At 34.8% G+C, this 25,154-nt stretch overlaps 1 protein-coding gene across 3 annotated transcripts; it reads right to left on the bottom strand.

Annotated features, from left to right (window-relative positions):
* Positions 1-434: 434 nt before the first annotated feature.
* TMEM218 (transmembrane protein 218) lies at positions 435-11,469 on the bottom strand. 3 transcript variants are annotated; one of them, XM_051986760.1, is made up of 6 exons: positions 10,887-11,460; positions 10,286-10,454; positions 8,127-8,162; positions 4,185-4,295; positions 2,472-2,574; positions 435-1,637 (listed from the first exon to the last, which is right to left on the bottom strand). In XM_051986760.1, the coding sequence occupies exons 4-6, from the start codon at positions 4,292-4,294 to the stop codon at positions 1,503-1,505; spliced, it is 348 nt and encodes a 115-aa protein (XP_051842720.1). In that variant the 5' UTR covers position 4,295; positions 8,127-8,162; positions 10,286-10,454; positions 10,887-11,460; the 3' UTR covers positions 435-1,502. The 3 variants fall into 3 exon arrangements, with proteins under 3 accessions (XP_051842720.1, XP_051842719.1, XP_051842718.1); XM_051986759.1 differs by lacking the exon at positions 8,127-8,162 and having other exon boundaries at positions 11,366-11,469; XM_051986758.1 differs by lacking the exon at positions 8,127-8,162.
* Positions 11,470-25,154: the final 13,685 nt, after the last annotated feature.

The raw sequence follows: 25,154 nt of genomic DNA, 5'->3' as shown, positions 1-25,154 counted from the left end.
TGATGATTCTCTAAGCTTTGTCCCTGTAAAAATTTAGTTCTTATATTTCTGGGCAGGAATTGTGCCTTCTCTATGTTCATAATCAGACTCAACAGAAACCAAGTGACCATAACCTTCCTCAAAGTCTTGAAGTTTCCAAAACTTCACTTTGACTTTCAGCCTTCATTTTCAGGTTTCTGATCTTAAGCCAGAAGACTGATTTTTGAAAACAGATAAAATTTAGAGCTCTTGCCCATTTTATGACTAATATTACTTAGTCTGGAATTCCAAACAGGTAAAAGGACATGCCAGACACACCAAAGATGTATGACCATTAATAGCTCTAGTGAAAGGATTATAGTACAAAGAAGATAAAATAATAGTCTCAAATTGAATTCATATAATAGTAAATGAGGAAAAGAAGAACAACCCAAGGAGAAAATGAAGGCATAGGATGCAATGAATATTCAATTTATTGATTACCAAAGTGAGGACTACTATTACTTCCTTAACTCCTCTCTCACCTTTAATGAGACTTGGAATACACAAAAATCAGTGGTTTTTTTAAAATAATTTTTTTCTAAATAAATACAGGTAAAGATAGTTTTCAACATTATTAATTTTATTTTTTGGCAAGGCAATTGGAATTAAGTGACTTAATGTAGGGTCATACAACTAGAAAGTGTTAAGTGTCTGAGGCTGAATTTGAACTCAGGTCCTCCTCAATACAGGGCTAGTGTGCTCTATCCACTGTGCATCTAACTGCTCCCAACATTTGTTTTTGTAACTTTGTGTTCCAATTTTTTCTCCTTTCCTTCTCTACCTCCCTTCTTCCCAAGACAGTAAGCAATCTGATATAGGTTAAACATGTATTATCCTTTTAAACATATTTCCATGTTTGTCATGTTGTAGAAGAAAAATCATTCCAAAACAGAAAAAGCCACGAGAAAGAAAAAAGCAAACAATAACAATGTGAAGATACTATGTTTTGATCCAGATTCAGTTTCCAAAGTTCTTTTTCTAGATATGGATGGCATTTCCATCCCAAGTCTATTGGAATAAAAGACAGTGTTAACTGAAATGACACTGAAGTGATTAATAACTAGGCACTACACAAAATTTTCCAAAAATGAAAGTAACACTTTATATCTAAGTGCATTTTCAAGCAAAGTAGTTTCCTAGATCATCATAAAGTACCTGATTTTTGGCCTCTACCAGCTACAAGCAAACATTTTCTTCCTATAAATCATTCCATTTTATCCTAAGTTTTCAAAATAGTTATCCTCATGTTTCTGATTCTAAATAAGTGAAAAATTGAGGTATAAAAAAGGGAAGTGATGTCATATAAGGTGATTATGAGGATATCAACATTTCTCAGGGAGAATCTATCCCCATAGGCATAATTACATAGCTCCTTCAATGAATCTCAATCCTCATGGAATTCATGCCAGATCCAAGAAATGGAAGCTGCCCATGCAGCAGCTCTGTTCAACTAGTATTTATGGTATTTCTTTGAATAGTCCTCAGTATGACCGAAGTGGTTTGGCATAGATTGGCTCCAAAAGGTGATAAATTAGAAACAGGAAGAGGCTTCCAAGGAAGAAAATACTGAGAAAAGCCAGTAGAACATACCGGCCAATGAAGAACTTGTCCACAATCTAGAAAACAGAGGAAAACAACATCAAAAATGATAGCTTCTGTTTTTCACTTTTACATCTTTGTCATATAAGGTTGAAAAATCTTTGGTTAGCAATGGTCACTAATTCCTACATGTTTATAACTTCCAGACCTTATCTCTTTCTGGCTTTCCTTTATAAATAAACAAGCTAGTTCCCTTTTAGAGCTGAGGTGAATTAGAGCTTTAATGAATTAAAAGACTAAGAGTTTAGAGGTTAATTTTACATTCCCTGGCTGATGTTTTCTATTCTAAGACTGCTTGACTTAATGGGAAACCAGGAAAGTCCTTGATAAAATAAGCCTTAGATAATACTATGTAGCATTCTTGTTAAAATATTTGGATACTTTGTAAATATTCATGCATCCAACATTTCTTGAACAAATATGATTATAACCAATTGCTTGCAATACCTGCAGAAATAATTTGTTATAATCTATCCCAAAAGTCATAAGCTGATCACTGAAATAAATTAATAACTATCATCCAATTACATTGATTGAAACCTATAGTAATGATTTTGGCCTCTTTGTTCCACTATCACATTAGATGGTCTCAGACCTCTACTCTTCCTAAATTTACATGGTGATAATTTACCAATTTCATTAGGCAGCAACACAGACCAAGATTCAGAAATAGATTATTTTTCTTGGAGAATGGGCAGAAAGGGGATTAAAAACTACTTTCTTCATTGTTCTGCCATCACAGCTTTTCTAATATCATATAACAAATCAATCTTACATCAGTGAAGATCCTGTTCGATTTCACAAAGACCTAAGAATCATAGCTAAAAAGGCAAAAAGAAAGAGAATTTTACCTTCATTTCCACCTTTGGGGCTGGGATATCAGTAGCCCGAGGAAAGAACAATAGAACTGTTGTGATAATCAAAGCAGCAAGGAAAACAAAAATGACTGAGAACCTGGAAGACAAATACATAAATATTATCAGTACTGTTCATATTTTCCACTAATGTGTTAGGCTTAGACTGTTCCCAGGAGCCAGTATTATAGATTCTAGCCCCATAACAATGCTTAGAGGTCTTGTTGTCCACCTAACTTGATAAATTTCAGAAAATTTTTTAAAGTCTCTTGGTCCTGTTTTAGATAGGTATTAGCTAGAAGTATTCCTAATATGATCCAAATTTCTGATGTTGCAAGTTTGGAACCTTTGTTTTTACCTCTGATTATATATGCATATTGTAATAACCCTAACAATTCAAGTCAAAGCAGGTTTGTTTGTTTGTTTGTTTGTTTTTTGTATAAATTCTCATGTACTAATACAACCTTCCTCTTCACTCTTGGCAGTGCAGGCAGAACATCCACAGAGAGCAAGTTTAATGACTGTTTTTCAGAGGTTATATGGCTTTGGCTTCACAATTGTTGCTTCAGTAGTTTCTCTGAGCCCAGATCTAGAGCTTTAGAGAAAGAATTAACCAAATTCTATAAATCTAAAGAATTATTTTTAGGTGAAAGAGAAAGTAGATTTCCCTATATTTCTAGCATGTTTTCCCACCTCACAGTGAAAACTGAAAAATAAATCTTATACTTTAGACTATAAATAATATACTATTTACGATAGGTTAAAATGCAACTTATTCAAACTACCACTAATTTAAAAATGATCTCCTGAATTCTGTTTAATGAGTTCAGCAATTTTCACTTCCAAGTGCTTTTACCTAGGACTCTATCCTAGGGGACATCCTATTTTACAGAGCTAAGGCCTAGCAAGTAAGCTGTGCCCTGAATTTGGGAAAACAAAAATTCTTTATGCTCTGGATCTCATCCTCGGGCAAAGTATTGCTCTGACCAGTACCAGGTGTTCATTGAAGATTTAGTCCCCTTATTTTCCAGGGACACAAGAACCATCCATCACATCTTTTGACTTGCTCACAATCCCTGTTCCTTTTAACAGCTAAGTGAACCAAACCAAGTACTATATCCCATAGTGAAACAATCAACTTGAAGAGTATTCCCAGAGGACTAAGGAATACCTGTATTGTCCATGCATGGGGCTGCTGTACGAAACTGCTATTCAAGATTTAAAAATAATTATGTCAAAGTCCAGCCCATCTGTAGTTGATTATTTATTTAAGCATTGCTTGGACCCCAGCATATTAAGACCTCCTACTCAGGAGGACTTTGTTGCTTGCAAATTGTTTTCTTCACTCTGAAATAAATTATACTGCTACTTTGTATCCTAATACTCTTGCCCTTTGTTCAGCTCTGGCCATTCCCAGATTAGAGATTGGTCAATTGGGACGGCATTCAAAATTCTGTTGACATTAATTGGTGGCAGTGGTAAATGGGATAGACATGGAAGTGGGGCTTTGAGCTCTCCAGTATTAATGGAAATGGACTAGTGCAGACTGCAGATTTCTCCAGAATCCTTGGTGCTCTTTCCTTCCTTTCCCCACACTTCCCGTCCTCTGGGGTTAACTGCTCTTACTCCTGCTTCATTATTAAACTCATCTTTGATTGCATTAATTAAAATAATTTTGTTGCCATCAGCTAAAGAGAAAGAACATCTTACCTAGCTAAGCCAGAGACTCTGCACAACAGCACACACAGCAGCAATACCAACACCCAGAGCAGTGCTAGGATGAATACTCCTATACCCACTCCAAGTATAGTGCCAGCCATTCTAGAGAAGAAAGGAAATATTAGCATTGCCACTTTGGCTCAGGGTCACTGCTCTGCCACAGTAACAAGATTAAAGATCCTATGTGCTCCTTTTGCTTGCTTACTTCTTCATATTTACATTTTTATTAAGCTACTTATTTGTATATAAAAAGCCCAGGTTTGAGTACCAACTGACTGATTGTGGTAGTGAAGGGGAAGGGATTTTCTCATTAATACATGAGGAAAATTAACCAGGGCAGAGAATGAATTTCTAGAAAATGTCTAGTCTTTAGACCTCTTAATAGACATAAGAAATTCAGGACACAGGACTTTTTCTGTTTTATTTTTATTGTTTAGAATCTGGCATACGTGTACTAGCTTGTTGCCTTCATTAATCTGTGACGGCCAGATCCAGCGTAGTAGACTTGGAAAGGCAATCTAGCATCAAAGTCTGGTTTTGAAAATTACTAGCTGTGCCACTATAGGCAAGTCTCTTGTTTTGTCCAAGTCTCATCTTACTAAATGGGGAAGCAAAAGGTACTTTCTTCATAGTAACACAAAGTGGTGCAAGCATTTTGTTGAAGATATATGAAGTTCATATGGAAAAACAAAAGGTCAAGAATTTCAAGGGAATTAATGAAAAAAAATCAAATGAAGGTGGCCTAGCTGTACCAGATCTAAAATTATATTATAAAGCAGCAGTTACTAAAACCGTTTGTATTGGCTAAGAAATAGACTAGTTGATCAATGGAATAGGTTAGGTTCAAAGGACAAAACAGCCAATAATTTTAATATAGTGTTTGACAAACCCAAAGACCCCAGTTTTTGGGATAAGAACGCATTAATTGACAAAAATTGCTGGGAAAATTGGAAATCAGTATGGCAGAAACTAGGCATTGACCCACACTTAACACCGAACACCAAGATAAGATCAAAATGGGTTCATGACCTAGGCATAAAGAATGATATTATAAATAAATTGGAAGAGCATGGGATAGTTTACCTCTCAGACCTGTGGAAGAGGGAGGAATTTTTGACCAAAGAAGAACTAGAGATCACTATTGACCACAAAACAGAAAGTTTTGATTATATGAAATTGAAAAGTTTTTGTACAAACAAAACAAATACAGACAAGATTAGAAGGGAAATAATAAACTGGGAAAACATTTTTACAGTCAAAGGTTCTGATAAAGGCCTCATTTCCAAAATATATAGAGAATTGACTCTAATTTATAAGAAATCAAACCATTCTCCAATTGATAAATGGTCAAAGGATATGAACAGACAATTCTCAGAAGAAATTGAAACTATTTATAGACATATGAAAATATGCTCCAAATCATTATTAATCAGAGAAATGCAAATTAAGACAACTCTCAGATACCACTACACCCCTGTCAGATTGGCTAGAGTGACAGGGAAAGATAATGCGGAATGTTGAAGGGGATGTGGGAAAACAGGGACACTGATACATTGTTGGTGGAATTGTGAACACATCCAGCCATTCTGGAGAGCAGTTTGGAACTATGCTCAAAAAGTTATCAAACTGTGCATACCCTTTGATCCAGCAGTGTTTCTACTGGGCTTATATCCCAAAGAGATACTAAAGAAGGGAAAGGGACCTGTATGTGCCAAAATGTTTGTGGCAGCCCTGTTTGTAGTGGCTAGAAGCTGCAAAATGAATGGATGCCCATCAATTGGAGAATGGTTGAGTAAATTGTGGTATATGAATGTTATGGAATATTATTGTTCTGTAAGGAATGACCAGCAGGATGAATACAGAGAGGACTGACGAGACTTACATGAACTGAAGCTAAGTGAAATGAGCAGAACCAGGAGATCATTATATACCTCAACAACGATACTGTTTGAGGATGTATTCTGATGGAAGTGGATATCTTCAATAAAGAGAGCTAATTCAGTTTCAATTGATCAAGGATGGACAGAAGCAGCTACACCCTAGGAAAGAACACTGGGAAATGAATATAAACTGCTTGCATTTTTGTTTTTCTTCCCAGGTTATTTATACCTTCTGAATCCAATTCTCCCTGTGCAACAAGAAAACTGTTCGGTACTGCACACATATATTGTATCTAGGATATACTGTAACCTATTCAATATGTAAAGGACTGCTTGCCATCTGGGGGAGGAGGTGGAGGGAGGGAGGGGAAAAATCGGAACAGAAGTGAATGCAAGGGATAATGCTGTAAAAAATTATCCTGGCATAGGTTCTGTCAATAAAAAGTTAAAAAAAAAATAAATTTGCAAATCCTGTTAATGATAGAATCCTCTATGAGGCACAGAGAGACAGAAAATGGAGGTCTGGGAGATTGTTTATGGTTTGTGGATTCAAACCAGTGGTCATCATCCAAAAGAATGAAAATAATGAAACAACATATCAAAACTTATGGGATGCAGCCAAAGCAGTTCTTAGGGAAAATTTTATATTTCTAGATGCCTACATGAATAAAATAGACAAAGAGGATATTAATAAACAAACTAAAAACCCCCAATTAAATACAAAATTAGAAATTCTGAAAATCAAAGGAGAGATTAATGAATTTGAAATTGAGAAAACTATTGAACTGATAAATAAAATTAAGAGTTGGTTTTCAAGCTTCAAATTGGGACAGAAATTTTAGTACCTCTCAGATGCAGGTAGGGAATAAGAGATTAAGATGGATGGGACCTTAGAGATCATTGAGATCTTTTTTTTTTTTTTTGGATGATCAAATTAAGTCAGTCATGTATGGAGTAAATAGGAGAGATGGGCTTTGAACCTAAGTCTTTTATACTAAATCTAGCTATCTTTTTACCATCCTGTGAGAAGAAATCCCACTCTCTCTAAAATATTTAGTCAGGCCTCATGAATAAAGGGAAATTTGGCCCAATTTTTTATCTTTTCACGTGCCCCTTAATTGTGATCTAAGAAACATCACTCATAGAACTAGAGAATGGAAGAAACCAGTTCAAAGGAGAAAGAAAAGGTTCAGAAAGGGTAAGCAGTTTGTTCTAGGTTATACAATTAGTTCATATCAGAGCTAGGAAAGAAATTAAATCTTGGCTAAACATCTGGAGTTTTTAAGTCTTAGGGAAAAACCATATGACTGTTTAGTTCCTGTTGGTCTCTGATCCTTTTTTTCCTGGACTGAAGAAATGAGTTGTGTCAGTGGCCCAAAGAAGCATTTATTGAAGGACCATTATAGATGTCACAGCCCTCCTTATTTTGTGCTAAAAAAGGTTGTATATGGAACAATCAAGGGATTCATAAAGCCAGGCTCACAATAAAGATCTTTTGAAATTAAAAAACAAAATTTACATCTCAAAGTAATAAAATACAAAGATTTATAAATAACCAAAAGATTACAAACGACAGATTACAGAAGATTACAAATAAAAAAAAATTTTTGCTTTTGTTTTTCTTTACCATGAACATTAAAAAAAAAGAATTGGTTTTAAGAAGAAATTAACCAAATAGATAAATCTTTGATTAATTTTATTAGAAAGAGAGGAAAACCAAATTGTCAGTGTCAAATATTAAAAGGGTGAACTTGCCACCAATGAAGAGGAAATTAAAGTAATAATTAAGAGTAATTTTACCCAACCATATGCCAATAAACCTGACAATCTATTTGAAGTGGATGAATATTACAAAAAATATAAATTGCTCAGATTAACAGAAAAAGGAAATAAAATATTTAAATATTCCCATTTTAGAAAAAGAAATGGAAAGTCATCAATAAACTCCCTAAGAAAGAATTTGGATTTACAAGTGAATTCTACCAAACATTTAAAGAACACTTAATTCCAATACTTTATAAATTATTTGAAAAAATAGTTGAAAGAATCCTACCAAATTGCTTTTATGACACAGATATGGGGCTGATACCTAAATGAAGAAGAGCCAAAACAGAGAAAGAAAATTATAAATCAATTTCCCTAATGAATATTGGTGCAAAAATCTTAAATAAAATATTAGTAAAGAGATTTGATCAACTTATCATCAGGATGACACACTATGACTAAGTGAGCTTTATACCAGGGATGTAGGGCCAGTTCAATATCAGGAAAACTATCAGCATAATTGACTATATCAGTAACAAAAGTAATGGGAATCATATGATTATCTCAATAGATGCAGAAAAAGCATTTAACAAAATATAACAGCCAATCCTAATAAAAACACTAAGAGCATGGGAATAAATTAAGTTTAAAATGATAAGGAGCATTTATCTAAAACCATCAGAAAGCATTATATGTAATGAGGATAAAGCATTTCTATTAAAATCAAAGGTGAAACAATAATATCCATTATCATCATTATTATTCAATAGTATATTGCAAATGTTAGCTTTAGCAATAATAAGAAAAAGAAATCAAAGGAATTGGAGCAGATAATGAGGAAACAAAACTATCACTCTTTGCAGATGACATGATAGTATAATTAGAGAATTTCAGGGAATCAACTTAAAAACTACTTGAAACAATTAAGAGCTTTAGCACAGTTGCAGGCTATAAAATAAACCTACATAAATAATATACATTTTCATATATTATCAATAAAGCCCAGCAGCAAGAGATAGAAAGAGAAACATAAAATATCTGGGAGTTTACCTGCTAAGACATATTCAGGTACTATAAAAATATAATTATAAAACACTTTTCATACCATAAAGTCAGATCTAAACAACTGGAAAAATATAAATTGTTCATGGGTAAACTTAGCTAATATAAAAATTACATTTCTACCTAAATTAATCTACTTATTCAGTGTCAGACCAAACTACCAAAAATTATTCTACAGAGCTAGAAAAATAATAATAAAAATCATTTGGAAGAACAAAGGTCAAGAATATCATGGAAATTTGTGAAAAAAAAATACAAAGTAAGGTGGCCTAACCATACCAGATCTAAAATTATATTGTAAAGTGGCAGTCATCAACCATTTGGTACTGGCTAAGAAATAAGAAAGGTGGATTGATGGAACAGGTTAGTTGAACAAAGCATAATTGTCAGTGACTATAGTAATCTACTATTTGACATGGCCAAAAACTCCAGCTTCTATGATAACTCATTATTTGATAAAAATTGCTGGGAAAACTAGAAAAATATGTGTCAGAAACTAGGGAAAGATCAACATCTCACACCTTATACCAAGATAAAGTTGAAATGGGTTTATGATTTCAATATAAAAAGTGATATTATAAACAAATTAGGAGAGCAAGGGATATTTTACCTGTTACATCTTTGAAGAAGAGAGAAATTTATAACCAAAGAAGAACTAGAGAATATTATGAAATTCAAAATGGATAATTTTGATTACATTAAATTAAAAAAGTTTTTGTGCAAGCAAAACCAATGTAGTCAAGATTAGAAAGGAAGCAGAAATCTGGGAAACAATTTTTACAGCCAGTGTTTCTGATAAGGCCCTTATTTCTAAAATATATAGAGAACAGAGTCAAATTTATAAGAATACAAGTCATTTCCCAATTGATAAATTATCAAAGGATATAACAATTTTCAAATGAAAAAATGAAAGCCACTTCTAGTCATATGAAAAAATGCTCTAAATCACTATTGATTAGAGAGATGCAAATTAAAACAACACTGAGGTTCCACCTTAAATTTATCAGATTGCTAAGATGACAGGAAAAGAGGATAAATGTTGAAGGAATGTGGGAAAACTGGAACACTAATAAATTGCTGCTGGAATTGCGAATTGATCCAGCCATTCTGGAGAGCAATTTGGAACTATGCCCAAAAGGTACTCAAACTGTGCATTCTTCTTGATCTAACAGTACCATTGTTGGGTCTGTATCCCACAGAGATCATAAAAGAGCGAAAAGGACCTACATGTGCAACTCTTTTTGCTGTGGCAAGGAATTGGAAATTAAGTGGATGCATCAACTGGGGAATGAGTGAATAGATTTTGGTTTGTGAATGTAAAAGAATATTATTATTCTATCAGAAATGATGAATAGGTTGATTTCAGAAAAGCCTGGAAAGACTTACATGAACTGATGCTGAGTAAAATGAGCAGAACCTGAAGATCACTATATACAGTAACAGCAAGATTATGTGATGATCAACTATTATAGACAGCTCTTCTCAGCAATATAGTGACCCAATACAATTCCAATAGACTTGGGATGAAAAATGTTATCCATATCCAGAGAGTGAACTATGGAGATAAAATGAAGATCAAAACATATTATTTTCACCATTTGTATAATCCGTACACAATATAACCTATTTCAGCTTGCTTGTTATCTTGGGGAAGGGGAGAAGGAGAAAAAAAATGAACTTAAAATCTTACAAAAATGAATGTTGAAAACTACTTTACATGTAATTGGAAAAATAAAATACTATTGATAAAAGAAAAGACCTGTGAACATGCAATTTCTCATCTCCTTTCATACGTTTCCTGGTCTTGAGGTCAAAGTCTGATTTGAATCTGCAGCAGGAGCTGTTCATCTCTATTGCTTACACCCAACTGAGCAGGAGCACAGCTGACAGTGGACTACGTTTAGCTTCTATTTTTCCAGCTCTGTTGCTAATGTATTTTGAGACCAAAAAACAAAAAAACCAAAACAAAACAAACAAAAAAACCCACCCTTTATATTCGTCACCGGCACATCTGGGGAAGGGATATTGGGCCTTTTTATGAGTGCACGTGAACTTGCAAAACCTACAACGCATTGAACTAGGCTAGAAGATGCCACATTTCCCAAATGCCTATAAGACAAAAGCAACGGTCCTTGCCTTACGGCTGGATTGAGAGGACTAGCCCGTGCAAGTCAATACTCTGTCTAATAAAGTTGTCCGAGAACCTAGAGGGTCACTGAAACACGGTCTTTCTGGTTCCGAGGCTAGCCCGTCTATAATGTCCGGCCTTTTACTGGCTCTAAATAATTGTTTCAGTTCCGTAGGTGATACGGAATATCGGTAGGGCTATGATAAGGAAAGGCCGCAGGTTCGGAGCTCCTCCTACTGCTCCCTCCCCTTTCTCTTCGCGATCAACGTCTTTCTCCCAGATCCGCTCTCCTCAAGTCCACTGTTCTGTCCCAAACCTTCCTTCCAAAGTCCCCTCACCTGGCTAGCCCTCTCCCCAAGAGCTGACCCCGAGGTCGCCTCTTTTCCAAACAACCTCCAACTTCGGACTAGCCCCTTCCAGCTAGGCCCTAGTTCTAAAGGTAGCGAATCACAAGTGGGCTTTCAGCCACACCGTTCCAAATTCACTAATCGGAGGCGGCCACTCAAAAATTTCATTCCTCCCTCATAACATCCTCCAGTGGCAGTGAGAGGTTACTTTATAGTGTCTCATTATTGGTTAATACTGGAAAGCGCCGCGGACCCAACCTCAAAAGCGATTGGACAGCGGCAGACCCAGGTTCCCTTATCCCCATCAATGACATCTTCTACTCGGTAGCTCGCTCGAATTATTGGTTAATTTGTCTTGACGGCGGAGCGGAAGACGATGATTTGACTCTCTGTTTCTTTGTTTCCATGGAGACCGTCCAAGGCGCTTTCATTCCTGGGAGCTCGTGGTGTATGTTGCCCCACCCACCTCAATGTGAGTCCTTGCGGCTTCCTGGATTCTGCTTCGGACTGACCACTCCATTGATTCATCTTATGTTCCTTTGGTTCAGGGTATTCCTTGGGATCCCCGGAACCTCCGAGAAGGCGGTCCATGAACTCTACTCAGTAAGAAACAGATCCCCAGACTGAAGCCTTCCAGGGACTCCCGCATTAGGGAGCCTAATTAGAGGCCTGCAGTAAATGTAGAGTGAGAACACTTTCTTTCTCTCTTTTTATCCACGAACCATTTATATGGAGGACGGAGAAAGGATTATTCTTCCATTGTTGTAGATGGCGGTCGCAAAGGAATGCGTCGGAATCACACATACACAGTGATGCAGCTGCGGCTGAGAGTCCGTGTCTTCTGCTTCCGTGCTGGGAGCTCTTCCCCGGTGGCTATGGTGTGTAAGAACCGGCAAAGAAAAGAGTGGAGCCTTTTAGTATAGAAAGTAAATCTTAATAGGAAATAAGGACCTTCTTGAGCCTCCCTTGGAAGGGGAATTTGAACTATGAAGTCATGAAGGAAGCCAGGGAAACTAAGAGGCAGAGATGAGCTGAGGGAATCCTTAAGTGATGTCTTCCTTAACTGACCTCAGTTGAATGACACATGGTAGTGAATCTCTACACCTCTCATTTTCAGAAACTTTGAAACCCAGGTCCATACACAACTAAATTTCAACAGTTATGGAGTAAAACCCATACTCAGATCATACTGATCGGAATCATCTCATTATTGAAAAGAGCCATGTCCATCAGAATTGATCCTTGTATACTCTTGTCTATAGGTAGAGACAAGAAAGATTACACCGACTTTACTTAGCCTGCTAATGTAGGCTTTAGAATCTGCGTGTTTAGTAGTGTGTAATTAGAATAATCTCCTTGAAGATGTGATCCTAGAACCCTGATTATATACCTTGAGTAACATACTTTCAAAATTTGAACCCCCACAGAATGAAACATCGTAAGGAACCAGTATACTGAAAGATATTTGTCTAATGAAATCTTGGCTACTGTGGAAGCCTTCTGGTGTAAGCCCATGTCTGCTAGGTAAAGTGGTCATTTACCACTAAGATTCTATTTATGCCTTTTTTATCTCTTCCCAGTGATAAGAAGTCTATATACACAAACTTCAAGGGCTTTCTATTATTTATCCTTTACAGGTAAGTAGCTTCAATTGGTAGCACTTCTGGTTGAATATGCCAAGCAGAGGTCTCACATTTCTTGTATGCCTCTAACTTGAGCCAGCAGAACTTGCTTTCATAAGAACTAGAGTTTTATTCTCATATAACAATATATAATACACACACACACACACAACACACACACACATATATATATAATCATTATCATATGCTCTCCTAGTTATAGATCAATAAATTGGAGGCAGCATTGATTATTTTCTATAACTTGTGGAGGATCGGTTAGGATATTCAATTGCAATACTTCATTCTGTAACCCGAGTTTGAGGCCATTGATTTGTGCAGATATCCAAAATGATCATTCTTCCCTCCCCCCCAGCTTTTAGCCACAGATAAACATATTTTATTTTATTTGTTATTAAAGCTTTTTAATTTTCAAAGATTCATGGATAATTTTTCAAAATTAACCCTTGTAAAACTTTGTATTCCAATTTTTCCCTTTCTTTCCAGATAGTAAGTAATCCAATATGTTATACATGGTAAAAATATGTCAAATCCAATATATGCATACATATTTATGCAATTATCTTGCTGCACAAGAAAAATCAAACCAAAAAGGAAAAAAATGAAGAAAATAAAATGCAAGCCAACAACAATAAAAAAAGTGAAAATGATATGTTATAATCCACACTCAGTTCCCACATTCCTCTCTCTGGGTATAGATGGCTCTCTTCATCACAAGATCATACAGATCTGAATCATCTCACTGTTGAAAAGAGCCATGTCCATCAGAATGGATCATCATATACTTTTGTTGTTAGGTACAATGATCTCCTAATTCTGCTCATTTCACTTAGCATCAGTTCATGTAGGTCTCTCTAGGTCTCTCTGTATTCATCCTGCTAATCATTTCTAATAGAACAATAATATTCCATAAAATTCATATACCATAACTCAGCCATTTTTCACCTGATGGGCATTCACCCAATTTCCAATTTTTTTGCCACTACAAACAGGGCTGCCACAAACATTTTGGCACATACAGGTCCCTTTCCCTTCTTTAGTATCTCTTTGGGGTATAAGCCCAGTAGAAACCCTGCTGGATCAGAGTATGTATAGTTTGATAACTTTTTGAGCATAGTTCCAAATTGCTCTCCAGAATGGTTGGATCACTTCACAACTCCACCAACAATGTAGTAGTCCCCAGTTATCCCACATCCCCTCCAACATTCATCATTATCTTTTCTTGTCATCTTAGCCAGTATGAGAAATATGAGATGGTACTTTAGAGTTATCTTAATTTGCATTTCTCTGATCAATAGTGATTTAGAGCACCTTTTCATATGACTAGAAATGGTTTCAATTTTTTCATTTTCATCTTCATATTCTTTGACCATTTATCAATTGGAGAATGGCTTGAATTCTTATAAATTTGAGTCAATTCTCTATATATTTTAGAAATGAGATGTTTATCAGAACCTTTGAATGTAAAAATGTTTTCCCAGTTTATTGCTTCCCTTCTAATCTTGTCTGCACTAATTTTGTTTGTATAAAAACTAGATCAATATATTTTAGACAACACTAATTGCTTTTTCATACTTTTTGGTAGAACTGATTATCTTTTTTTAAAAAAAGTTTTATTTTCCCCATTTACTGGTAAAAAAAAATTGGAGTTATACATGTATATTTATTTTTACATATTTTTATATTAATCATATTGGGAGAGAAAAATCAGAACAAAATGGAAAAATCACAAGAGGAAAAAAAAAGAAGAAAAAAAAGTGAGCCATAACATATGTTGATTTAGAGTCAGTCTCCACATTTTTTCCCTCTGGATGCAAATGTTGGTTTCCATCCAAAGTTTATTGGAATTACCTTGGATCACCACTGAATCCTTGAGAAAAACTAAATCTATCATAATTAATCATCATACAGTCTTGCTGTTGCTGTATACAATATTTTCCTGGTTCTGCTTGTTTCACTCAGCATGAAAAACTGATGATCTTTTGCATTTACTGCTATTCCTTCAACATCAGTGCTCTTAGAGGCATGAAAACTTGATTCATGGCTCTCTCTTGGCCAAGATCACTGCTCAGTGATTTTCATCTGGAATGTATGCTTGCTGCTGATTGTCCATGATCAGTTTGGGAAGGAGAATTCAAAGATACATTTATTTCCATTGATAACATAATCTTTGCGGAGAAATTCTAAATTCTTGGCTTCACTTTGCTGTGTTAAATATTCTTGTTCTCTGAACTTCAGACTTTCTTCCCCTCATGAGGATTATAGTGACTTCATATACACAAGGACTGTTACAAGATAGGATTTCTGAACCTTTCCAGATGGCAATGTGTGCTGAACTCATTGTTGGCTAATGTTATCCACTTTTAACTATATCATTTACACACACACACACACACACACACACACACACACATATATATATACACACATATACATATATACATCAATATACATATATTGACTTGCATTTATAAGGATATGTCAGTTAATTATTGTCAATCCATACTTGGAATTGAGGTCCATGTAGTCTTGAAATTTGTTAATTACAATTTTGGGATTACAAGTTTGGGAATGGAAAAATGTGTTTTACTATCAGTAAACTGGCAAATGTGATAGTTTTCATTGCTCTCTTAAATACAGGATGGCCCCTAACCTGGATAAATTGGTATTAATTTGTAACACAATGTATGAGTGCATATATGAGACTTTTTTTTTTGCCCCAGTGATCCACAAGAGATTCCTATAGAATAATTTGATTGGCTTTCCTTTTCTATTTTCTATCTGGAAATGATAGTTAAACCTATGAGTGCTGATGAGTTCAGCAAGAAAGTGAATATAGACAAAAAAGCTGCCTAGATAGAACCTTGGGGAAAACTCATGGATAAAGGCAGGATATGGATGATGAACTGGGAAAGGAAATTGAGAAACATCAGAAAGGTAAGTGGAGAAGAATGCTATAAAAAAGTCCAAGTGGGAGAAAATATTCAAGAAGAGTTAACTTCAACTGTTTTATCCTGCAGATAGGTCAGGGAAGATAAAAGACTGAGAATTGGCCACTGGATTAAACAATTAAAAGAACACTGATGATTGTGTAAAGATTAATGTCAATTCATGACGTCAAAGATCAGATTTGTAAAAACATGACAAGAGGAGAAAGAAGATGGGGGGGAAAGAGCATAGATGACATTTCCTTGAAGTTTGGTTTTAAAGATAGGAGAGACATAGGACTGTCAAATGAAGTTTCTTTAACACTAGAAATATTGCAATTTTAACATACCTCAGAGAATTAAGTTGGATCTGCCACAGTACAACTTTTTTTGTGTGTGTTTTGTCTTTTAATTCCATAAAACTTAAAAAATTAAGATTATGAAAACTTTTCAAAATAAAATAAATTTTTTGTGTTATTTGATGTATCTGGTTCTTTTATGCTTTAAAATACGCGACACTTAGATATGAAGCACAGAGTCAGTAAATAGGTAGAACCTGAAGCTAAAAGAGGGACAATGAATAAGGAGACAATATATTAGAAAGCGTGGCAAATAATGTGAATAAGGGTACAAGTAGAGGGGTTATCCTTAATGAAAAGAACCACATCTTTTTCAGAATCTGAAGAAAAATAAAGAAAATAGGGACTTGATTTCAAAAAGTTTTAATATGTAAGAGAAGAAAAATTTTGTGGTGATAATTTTTATTTTTTAGTAAAACATGAGACAGCATTGTAGATCAGTCTAATTTAGGCCAGTGTAGTGATTCAGGTTTGGGATTATAATGCAATAAAGCACTCAAACTTAATATAAAATGAATTCTAATAATAGTGAATTTAATAATAGTGGATTCTTAAGTTTAAAAATTCAGAGTAATTTAATTTAGAGAAGACAATTCATTTCTTTTTTTCACATTCACTATAGCAATTGATTCTGCTAATTTGGGAAGATATTTTCTAGAGCAGTGATTCTCAAAGTGTGGTCCAGAGAATCCTAGGAGTCTCTGAAACCCTTGGGATCTACAAATTCAAAATTAGGTGGTTTTTTTTTTTTTTTTTTTTGCTGAGGCAATTGGGGTTAAGTGACTTGTCCAGGGTCACACAGGAAGTGTTAAGTGTCTGAGACCAGATTTGAACTCAGGTCTTCCTGACTTCAGGGCTGGTGCTCTATCCACTGTGCCACCTAGATGTTCCCTAGTTTTTATTTCTAATACAGTAAATATTTATAAATATAACCCACATAAACAAAAACTCTTGGACAGATGCTCAAAAGTATAAAGATAGAACAAAAGTTTGACAACAATTGCTCTAAAGAGCTGTGGGGATTCTGTAAAACCTCTGATACATACTGTTCCCCTTTTTCTCTCCACCTTCCCCCTAAGCTAAGCCTTAAATACTTTAGGCAACAAGGAAGCCAAATCAATTTTGATCATGAGAACAAGCCTCTTTGCTCCCTTAAAGGAAAATCAATCTGGTCTACAAACCAGTTATCACTCCTAGCATATCCCATTCTTTAGTGGTAAGTTGTCCCAAAATACTGAGGGATATTTCGACCATATTAGAACAATCCTAGCACAAGTGGCTTCATAGAAATAAAAACATGAAATAATATAAACAGTTTTCCTATAGGTATAATTCATGTAATGGGAGCAATGCCAACAGAAATTCACAGTAGGTCTCCTAATGTAAAAACAAAGATGATGAGCACAAGAACATTAAGTCCATAGAACAGTACTTTCAGTTCTCATCATAGGTCCAAGTCATTTTTATCAAGGTAGTTAAAAGGTCATAGACTTTTTGCCTGCAGCCTATTCAGGGGCTAAGTTGATACTAAAATATGCCCTATTCTAGTATTCACTCCTTGTACCTTGGTCAAAAGGTTGACCTCCCTGGGATCTCTAACAGAAGAATAATAAGAAGTTTTAACCCTTTTAAAGATCTCTTCTGAAAGGCTATTCTCTTTTTCTTTGAGGAAATTACATGAAGACTCACTTTCACCTTCATTCAAGGATTCAAGATGACTATTATTGGACAAAGAATCCTCTTTATTTCAGATTAGTTCTTATTCAGTTCATTTAGCTAGATCCATGATTTACACTCAAAATATGACAAGAAAAAATTTTTTTTCATCTCTCCCATATTATCATCAAAAATCCACTCCTTTTCAATGTTTCCACCTTTTAGTCCCTCATATTTTATAGAAAGGAGTTCCAACAATCTTAAGGAAAAGGAAATCTGTTAAGGGATTCCTGAACCGTGTTTTCAAATTATAGAGAACTTTCTGAAGTAGTAGAAGCCTCAGATATGGGCAATCTACATCAAGGAAGAAATAAAGAAGAGCTAGAAAAGATTAAATGGGTTTATGACTAAAAGTAATTAATCCTTATTAGGCAAGACTTCTTGAAGGCTGAATAGAAGAAACCTCTGGAGCAGAAAGTGCTCCCTTTCCATTGGAAGTTGATTTCTGATAATTAAGGGTATGATAAACAGTTGATTTAAAAGTCCATTCCTAACTAGAAAGCAGGAAAATTAGGCAAAGATCAAAGAAAAGATCAAAGTAATTTAAATACAAAAGCAAGCATGATTTAGATCAAATCATAAAATTAAAGGATCAAAAAAGAAAATATCTTTTTACAACTGTGTAGAGAGGAAACGTTCCTGACCAAAAAAAAAAAAGTACAGAGAATGACAGAAGAAAATATGGACAGGTTTGATTATATAATTTTTAAAAAATAAAAAATAAATAAACTTACATAAAAAATTTTTAAAATATGAAAAAGTTTTCATATGTAAGATGTATAATGACGATTAAAACTGGAAACTGAAAGGGTGTTTCAATTAGGGAATGGGTAACAAATTATGAAATATCAATGTAAATATGAATTAATTACACATAAATAAATATAATGGAATACTATTGAGCTACAAGAAATGTGAAGGACAAAAAAACTTTGGCAGAGAAAACAGAAAACTGAGGCAAAGTGAAGTGTAGAACTGGAGTAATACATATCATAACAAGACTGTAAAACACAAGTACATTTGAAAGACTTAGAAACTTTAAGCAACCAACCATGAGATCAGAGGACTTATGAAGAAGCATGTCCATCCAATGAACAAAAGTGGCGTTGTCCTTAGCTATGTGGAATGTGGTTCTTTGCCCACAACTAGCATCATACTCCTATATCTACATTTATAGTAGATGTAATTCTAAATCTTTTATATTCTTGTAAGAACTTCAATGTGATTATTCCATTCAGCAGAGTGGGTATAATGTCTCTGATGAGCACTAATATACTCTACAAACCATTTTCTGCTGTGAGAGAAATCAGTAAATTACTTCCATTGGCTCTGATTCCAAAGTGGAGAGCCTTTATTTGTCTAATTATTTTCTCTTCAGGCCCCAGACCACTCATCCAGATCCATAAATCTTTTTAAATAAAAATATCTATTCTATTCCGCAAGACTTTAACACAACAGCCTTTTAGCTCATATTTCAGCCTATTGGGAGGATTTTTTAAAGAACCTCATTCAAGTTCACTTGAGTTTATCTTTTTCATAATGTGCAGAATCATCAGTGGATCAGGCAAAATAGTGTTCCTGAAGAGTTAAATCTTGCTTGGCATATGGCTATTGCATTAGAAAAGGAGACAAAACATCAGTTGGAGAATAGCAGAATAAGTAATGGTATATGAATGTTATAGAATATTATTGCTCTGTAAGTAATGACCAGCAGGATGATTTCAGAGAGGCCTGGAGAAACCTTACATGAACTAATGTTAAGCGAAGGGACTAGTACCAAGAGAACATTGTATACAGCAACAACATTATATGATGATCAGTTCTGATGGATGTGGCTCTTTTCAACAGTGAGGTGATTCAGGACATTTCCAATGATCTTGTGATGAAGAAAATCATCTGTACCCAGGGAAAAAAGCAAACAACAACAAAAAAGGTGGAAATACAATGTTGTGATTCACATTCAGTCTCCATGTGAATCACATTGTATTTCCACTTTTTTGTTGTTTGCTTGCTTTTTGTTTTTCTCATTTTTTCCCTTTTTTATCTGATTTTTTCTGTGCAGCATGATAATTGTGGAAATATGTGTAGAAAACAATTGTACATGTTTAACATATATTGGATTACTTGCTACCTTGAAGGATGGGAAGGGAGAGAGAAAAAATTTTGGAACATAAAGTTTTGCAAGGGTGAATGTTGAAAACTATCTATGCATGTGTTTTTGAAAATAAAAAGCTTTATATTAAAAAAAGGCAGCAAAAGCCTTCAACAAAGTCTTCTTAGGAAATCATTGTCTTAAAAATACCATGTGGAGTGCAGGCTAGCTCTCTGGAGGGCCTTGGGGTCAGCCAGAGTCAGAATAAATTAAAGTCCTTGGTCTTTAGGGGGAGAAATGAAGGAGGCAGGCAAGCAGAATCCTGGATTTTGGAGTCCCAAGTCTCCAGCCTCTCTCCTCCTTGTGCTTCTGCCAAGTGCCTCTGGCCTTTCTCCCTGGCCCTCCAATCCTTGCCTATGATTATCTTAACACCCAACAGTCAGCAAGCCAATAGTGAGGAGAGCCATTATTCCAATATATGCTAATAGAGTCATTGCCTCACATCGAATAGGTAATTAGCCTTAAGTGCTCAGTTGTCTGATTCAAACATATCTTTTTGGAGTTTCATCCCTCTACAATACCATTTCCATTTAATAATTGAAGGTTATTGTGCCCCATTCATCTTATTAAAGAAACATTGCCTTAGTCATAATGAAGGATGAAGAGACCCTTTGTCATCCATTTAGTCAAAATATGTCTCAATGATAGTCAATTTAAAAAAATATATTTTATTTTTATATTTTATATTTTGTTTTTATATTTGTTTTCTTTATCATATCACTTATATTTCTCATTGTATTCCTTTTTAAACTTTGTCCCAGAAAACCATTTTTTGTAAAAAAAATAAAAAGTATGAAGGAAGAAAGGAAAAATGAAAAAAAGAACAAAGGAAAGAGAAACTAGCTCCATAAAATTAGACAACATATTACAAAATTCTGATATTATATTCAGAATCCAATACCCATAATCCCACATTTCTGCAAAGGAGACAGGAAGGAGGTAGGTATTTTTTCAAATCTCATCTTTCCCAAACTTGGTCATTAAAATTCTACATCAGTTTTGATTTGTTTTGTCCTTTCCATTTACTTGTTGTCATTGTGTATATTTTTCCTGGTTCATTTACTTTATTTTGCATTAGGTCATATAAATCTTTCCATGCTTCTTAGTATTCATTGTGTTAATTGTTTCTTATGGCAAAATAATATACAATTATATTCATGCAGTGGATATAGTTTTGGACCTGGAATCTGGAAGATTCATCTTGACTTCAAATGTGGTGTCACATAATTCTGTGATCTTGAGTAAGTTACTTAACTCTGCTTCAGTTTCTTCATCTGTAAAATGATCTGTAAAAACAAATCATAGAAAATGGCATCTCTCTTTTTTTTTTTTGCCATGAAAATTCCAAATGGGATCACAAAGAATCAGATACAATTGAAAATGAATGATGAACAACAAAATGCCACAACTCCAATTAATGGGCTTCTAATAGTTTTCATATATGTGCTATTAGAAAAAGTGCTGTTATGAATATTTTATTATATTGGGGCTTTTCTTTTTTGTTATTGTCCTCTGTGGGGAAGTAGTAAAATCTCTGGTTATAGGGTATGGACATTTTAGCTACTTATTTTACATAATTCCAATTTCTAATATGATTGTATTAATTCAAAGCTCCATCAGTTGTATTTGCACCTTTCTATCATTGATTATTCCTATCTTTTGTCATGATTCAAAGACATTTACTAAAATGGCATAGTAAGAATTGCAGCTACAAAACATTCCTTTCCGTAAACTGGGGAACAATCTCCCTCAGATATATGTGGAAGCATAAGCACAGAGTAAGAATCTGACACACTGCAGATCATGTAAAAATAAACAGTGGGCTAGATTTAGTCTAAGGGCAATAGTAATTTGATACCCAATTTTGAATACAATGATAATAAGATATACATGGAGAAAACTCATGTGACCAAAACAACTCATACGTCTAGTATTGTAAGATTTTACTGTTTTTTTTTCTCTTCATAGAATTTTCACCTCCTTGGGTACAGTCTTTGCTGGTTTGGATTGTCCAGCTAGCTTCCCAGGGTCTGTTGAGAGGGAGTCAATCTTTGTAGATGTTTCTCAGGAATAGTTTTTCTTTGAATCCATAGTTGACTCTCTTTTCTGTTTCCAGCAGTAACAGTTCTTTTTACTTCATTTAGTTTTTTCAATGTCTAAAATTATCCTTTTCTTCCTCTTGATTCTCATTCTTCTCCACTAAGCAATCCTTTTTCAAAAGTGGAAATTCTAGGAAACTTATAGCTTCAGAAACTCATTTAATGTGGCTGAATCTTGGTTCCTGTCAAAGTTTCTACTCATCTTGATCTTTTTGGATTGAGGCTTCCAAGAATATCCAGTGGTTCTCAAAGTATGATCTAGAGAATCCTGGGGAATCTCTGAAACCCTTTTAGAGGGTCTACAAATTCAAAAATAGTTTTTATTTCCAATATGGTAAATGTCTATAAATATAACCCAGATAAACAAAAACGCTTTGGAGAGATCCTCAATAATTTTTAATAGGATAAAGATACAGAAAACAATAGTTTGAGAACCATTGATATAGGCACCATTAGATCACAAGGACAAGCCAGATCAAAAGATTACAGGGCAGCCTGCTTTAGATCTTTCCCCCCCTCCTGAGTCTTCCTATCTCACCAAGACTAGAAATGCAGCGTTCTCCTTATGAACCTGATCCAATTACTGATCAACTCTGGTGTTTGACTCACTCCATTTCCAACCTAAACCACTTCCAGCTTTAGGCAGCCTGATACTCTTAGGAGGCACAATATCAGTGCTGAGCCCATTGTAGATCAGAACTCCCAAACCCAAGTGATCTGCCAGTAGTAGGAATTACAGATGCATGCTACCACACTTAGTTGCTTTATATCTTTCAAGGATATATAGCGTACTCTAGGCCCCACTAAAAAGGCTTCTTTTGAGAATCATCTTGAGGAAGAGAACTGACAACATCAGATTCTGCAGGATCAGGATTGAGAAAAGACCATTAGATTTAGCAACTAAGAGACCACTGGAAACTTTAGAGAAAGCATTTGGTGGAATGATGAGATCAGAAGCAGATTTCATAGGGTTTAGAATTGAGTAAGAGGAGAAGTATATAGACAGTTTTCTCAAGGAGTTTAGATATAAATAGAAGAAGAGATATAAAGTGATAGCCAGAACAATTGATTTAAGTGAAAGTGTTTTAAGAGCCAGGGAGACATTGGTGGTTTTTAAATGTTATATTTTTAGGTAACATAGAAGAAGTCAGTAAATAGGGAGATAATGAAAATGATAGAGAGAAGAATGATAGAGCCATAATCAAAGAAGCCAGAAGAGAGTAGGAACAAGAGCATATATAGAGGGTTTTGTCATGGCAACAAAGAGAGCCACCTTTCCAGTGATAGGGTAATAGAGACAGAGGAGTTAAATGTTGAGTGCTGTGAGATGAGGAGGGAGCTTTTAGTGAATGATTTCAATTTCTTTCTTTCTTTCTTTTTTTTTTTTTGATAAACTATGAATTAAGGATCTTAATTAAATTCAGGAGAGACTGGATATTGGAGCTGCCTTAGGAGGCTTGAAGAAGGATGAATAGGTTTAGAAAAGTTGTGAAGTTTATTGAATCAAAGAAGTGTAAGATTGCCTTGTGGTGATAGCCCAGATAAGATTATGTAATCTCATACATTCTCCTACTTAACATGATAACTTTAAAAAAATATATTTAAAAAGAATAACAAGTTGTACACAATAGAATTGCAAATTTCATATGCAATCATCTTTCTTATTGTAGTGTTATGGAAATACTTATTTTATTTCATAAATTAAAAATAAAATAAATATTTAAAAACTTGGTGGTAGGAACCTGGTTTCTGCCTTTACTCTCAGAGTGTCTATTATGTGGATAGCTCTTTGTGCTCAGATAGCATCTGAAAAGCCTCAGTTTCATGTTCAAATTTCATCAGTTTATCTGTTTATCAACCCTATTATGGGGGTCTGAAAGGAAGATCCAGAGCTCAGTGCTTGATTATGTAATAAGAAGATGCAGTAGACTGGATGGGCTACAGGGTTTCCAGGATCTGTTGAGCAGCAGGTGAATAGGAGCAGTAGCAGATGATAGGAATAATCTAGAATTGGGAATTGGTAGAAAATGATTAGTGATGGAACAAAAGGGCCAGAGAATCAAGTTTGGGGGACAGTGAAGAGTTAAGCTGGTTTAAGATTGAGATAGGAAAATGAGGAGTGTAGAGTCAATACAAGGGAGATGGTCTAAGAAAGAACTGAGGATTAGAAGAAATACAGGTCACTATGAGGAAGAACTAGAGGGATCATAAAGCATAGGGAAAATATAGAATAATAAAATATTATGATCAGGTAAAAGAATTTCAGAGTTCATGAACTGGTGAAATTAATGGCCCCATACTTACTGGGGGCATGAATTATCTGGTCTACCATACTGACAATAGTCATTAGTACAATGACTATATTCTACTTCTATTCATGTATATGTGAAACTCTAGATACTGTGAAATTCTAGATGGAAACTCTAGATAATATCAACTTCAAAGGATCATTTAGGCAACTCCAAGGATTTAGTCCTACCACAAAAACCAGCATAAAAAGCTATGGCAAGTTCCTATATAAATAGCAACTCTCTAGAACTCTGTCCATGTCCATGATAAACTTTCCTTGATCAGTTGTCATAATTGAGATCCAAACAAGGATCTCACATATTCACTTGAGTAATGACATTTCTTCTCTTGCTTGTCATTTTCTCCCTAACTCCTGATAGAAATGAACATCTCTATGCACCTGTTAAGGTATATACGTTGTGGTATAACAGTAACTTGGCTGCCAGTAACAAGCAATCCCTTAGTTTTTGATGCTGTCTCTCTGCTTTCTAAGCAACAGTGGTTCTATTATATGTTCTCTAGTCCCTCTGCTGTCCTAAAGTTAGAAAGTACAGGCCTTGAAGGAATCTTAGCGTTTATCATCTCAACAATCTCCTCA

Source organism: Antechinus flavipes, chromosome 3, assembly GCF_016432865.1.
Source record: "Antechinus flavipes isolate AdamAnt ecotype Samford, QLD, Australia chromosome 3, AdamAnt_v2, whole genome shotgun sequence".
Lineage (NCBI taxonomy): Eukaryota > Metazoa > Chordata > Mammalia > Dasyuromorphia > Dasyuridae > Antechinus > Antechinus flavipes.
This window is presented reverse-complemented; position numbering and strand designations above follow the sequence as displayed.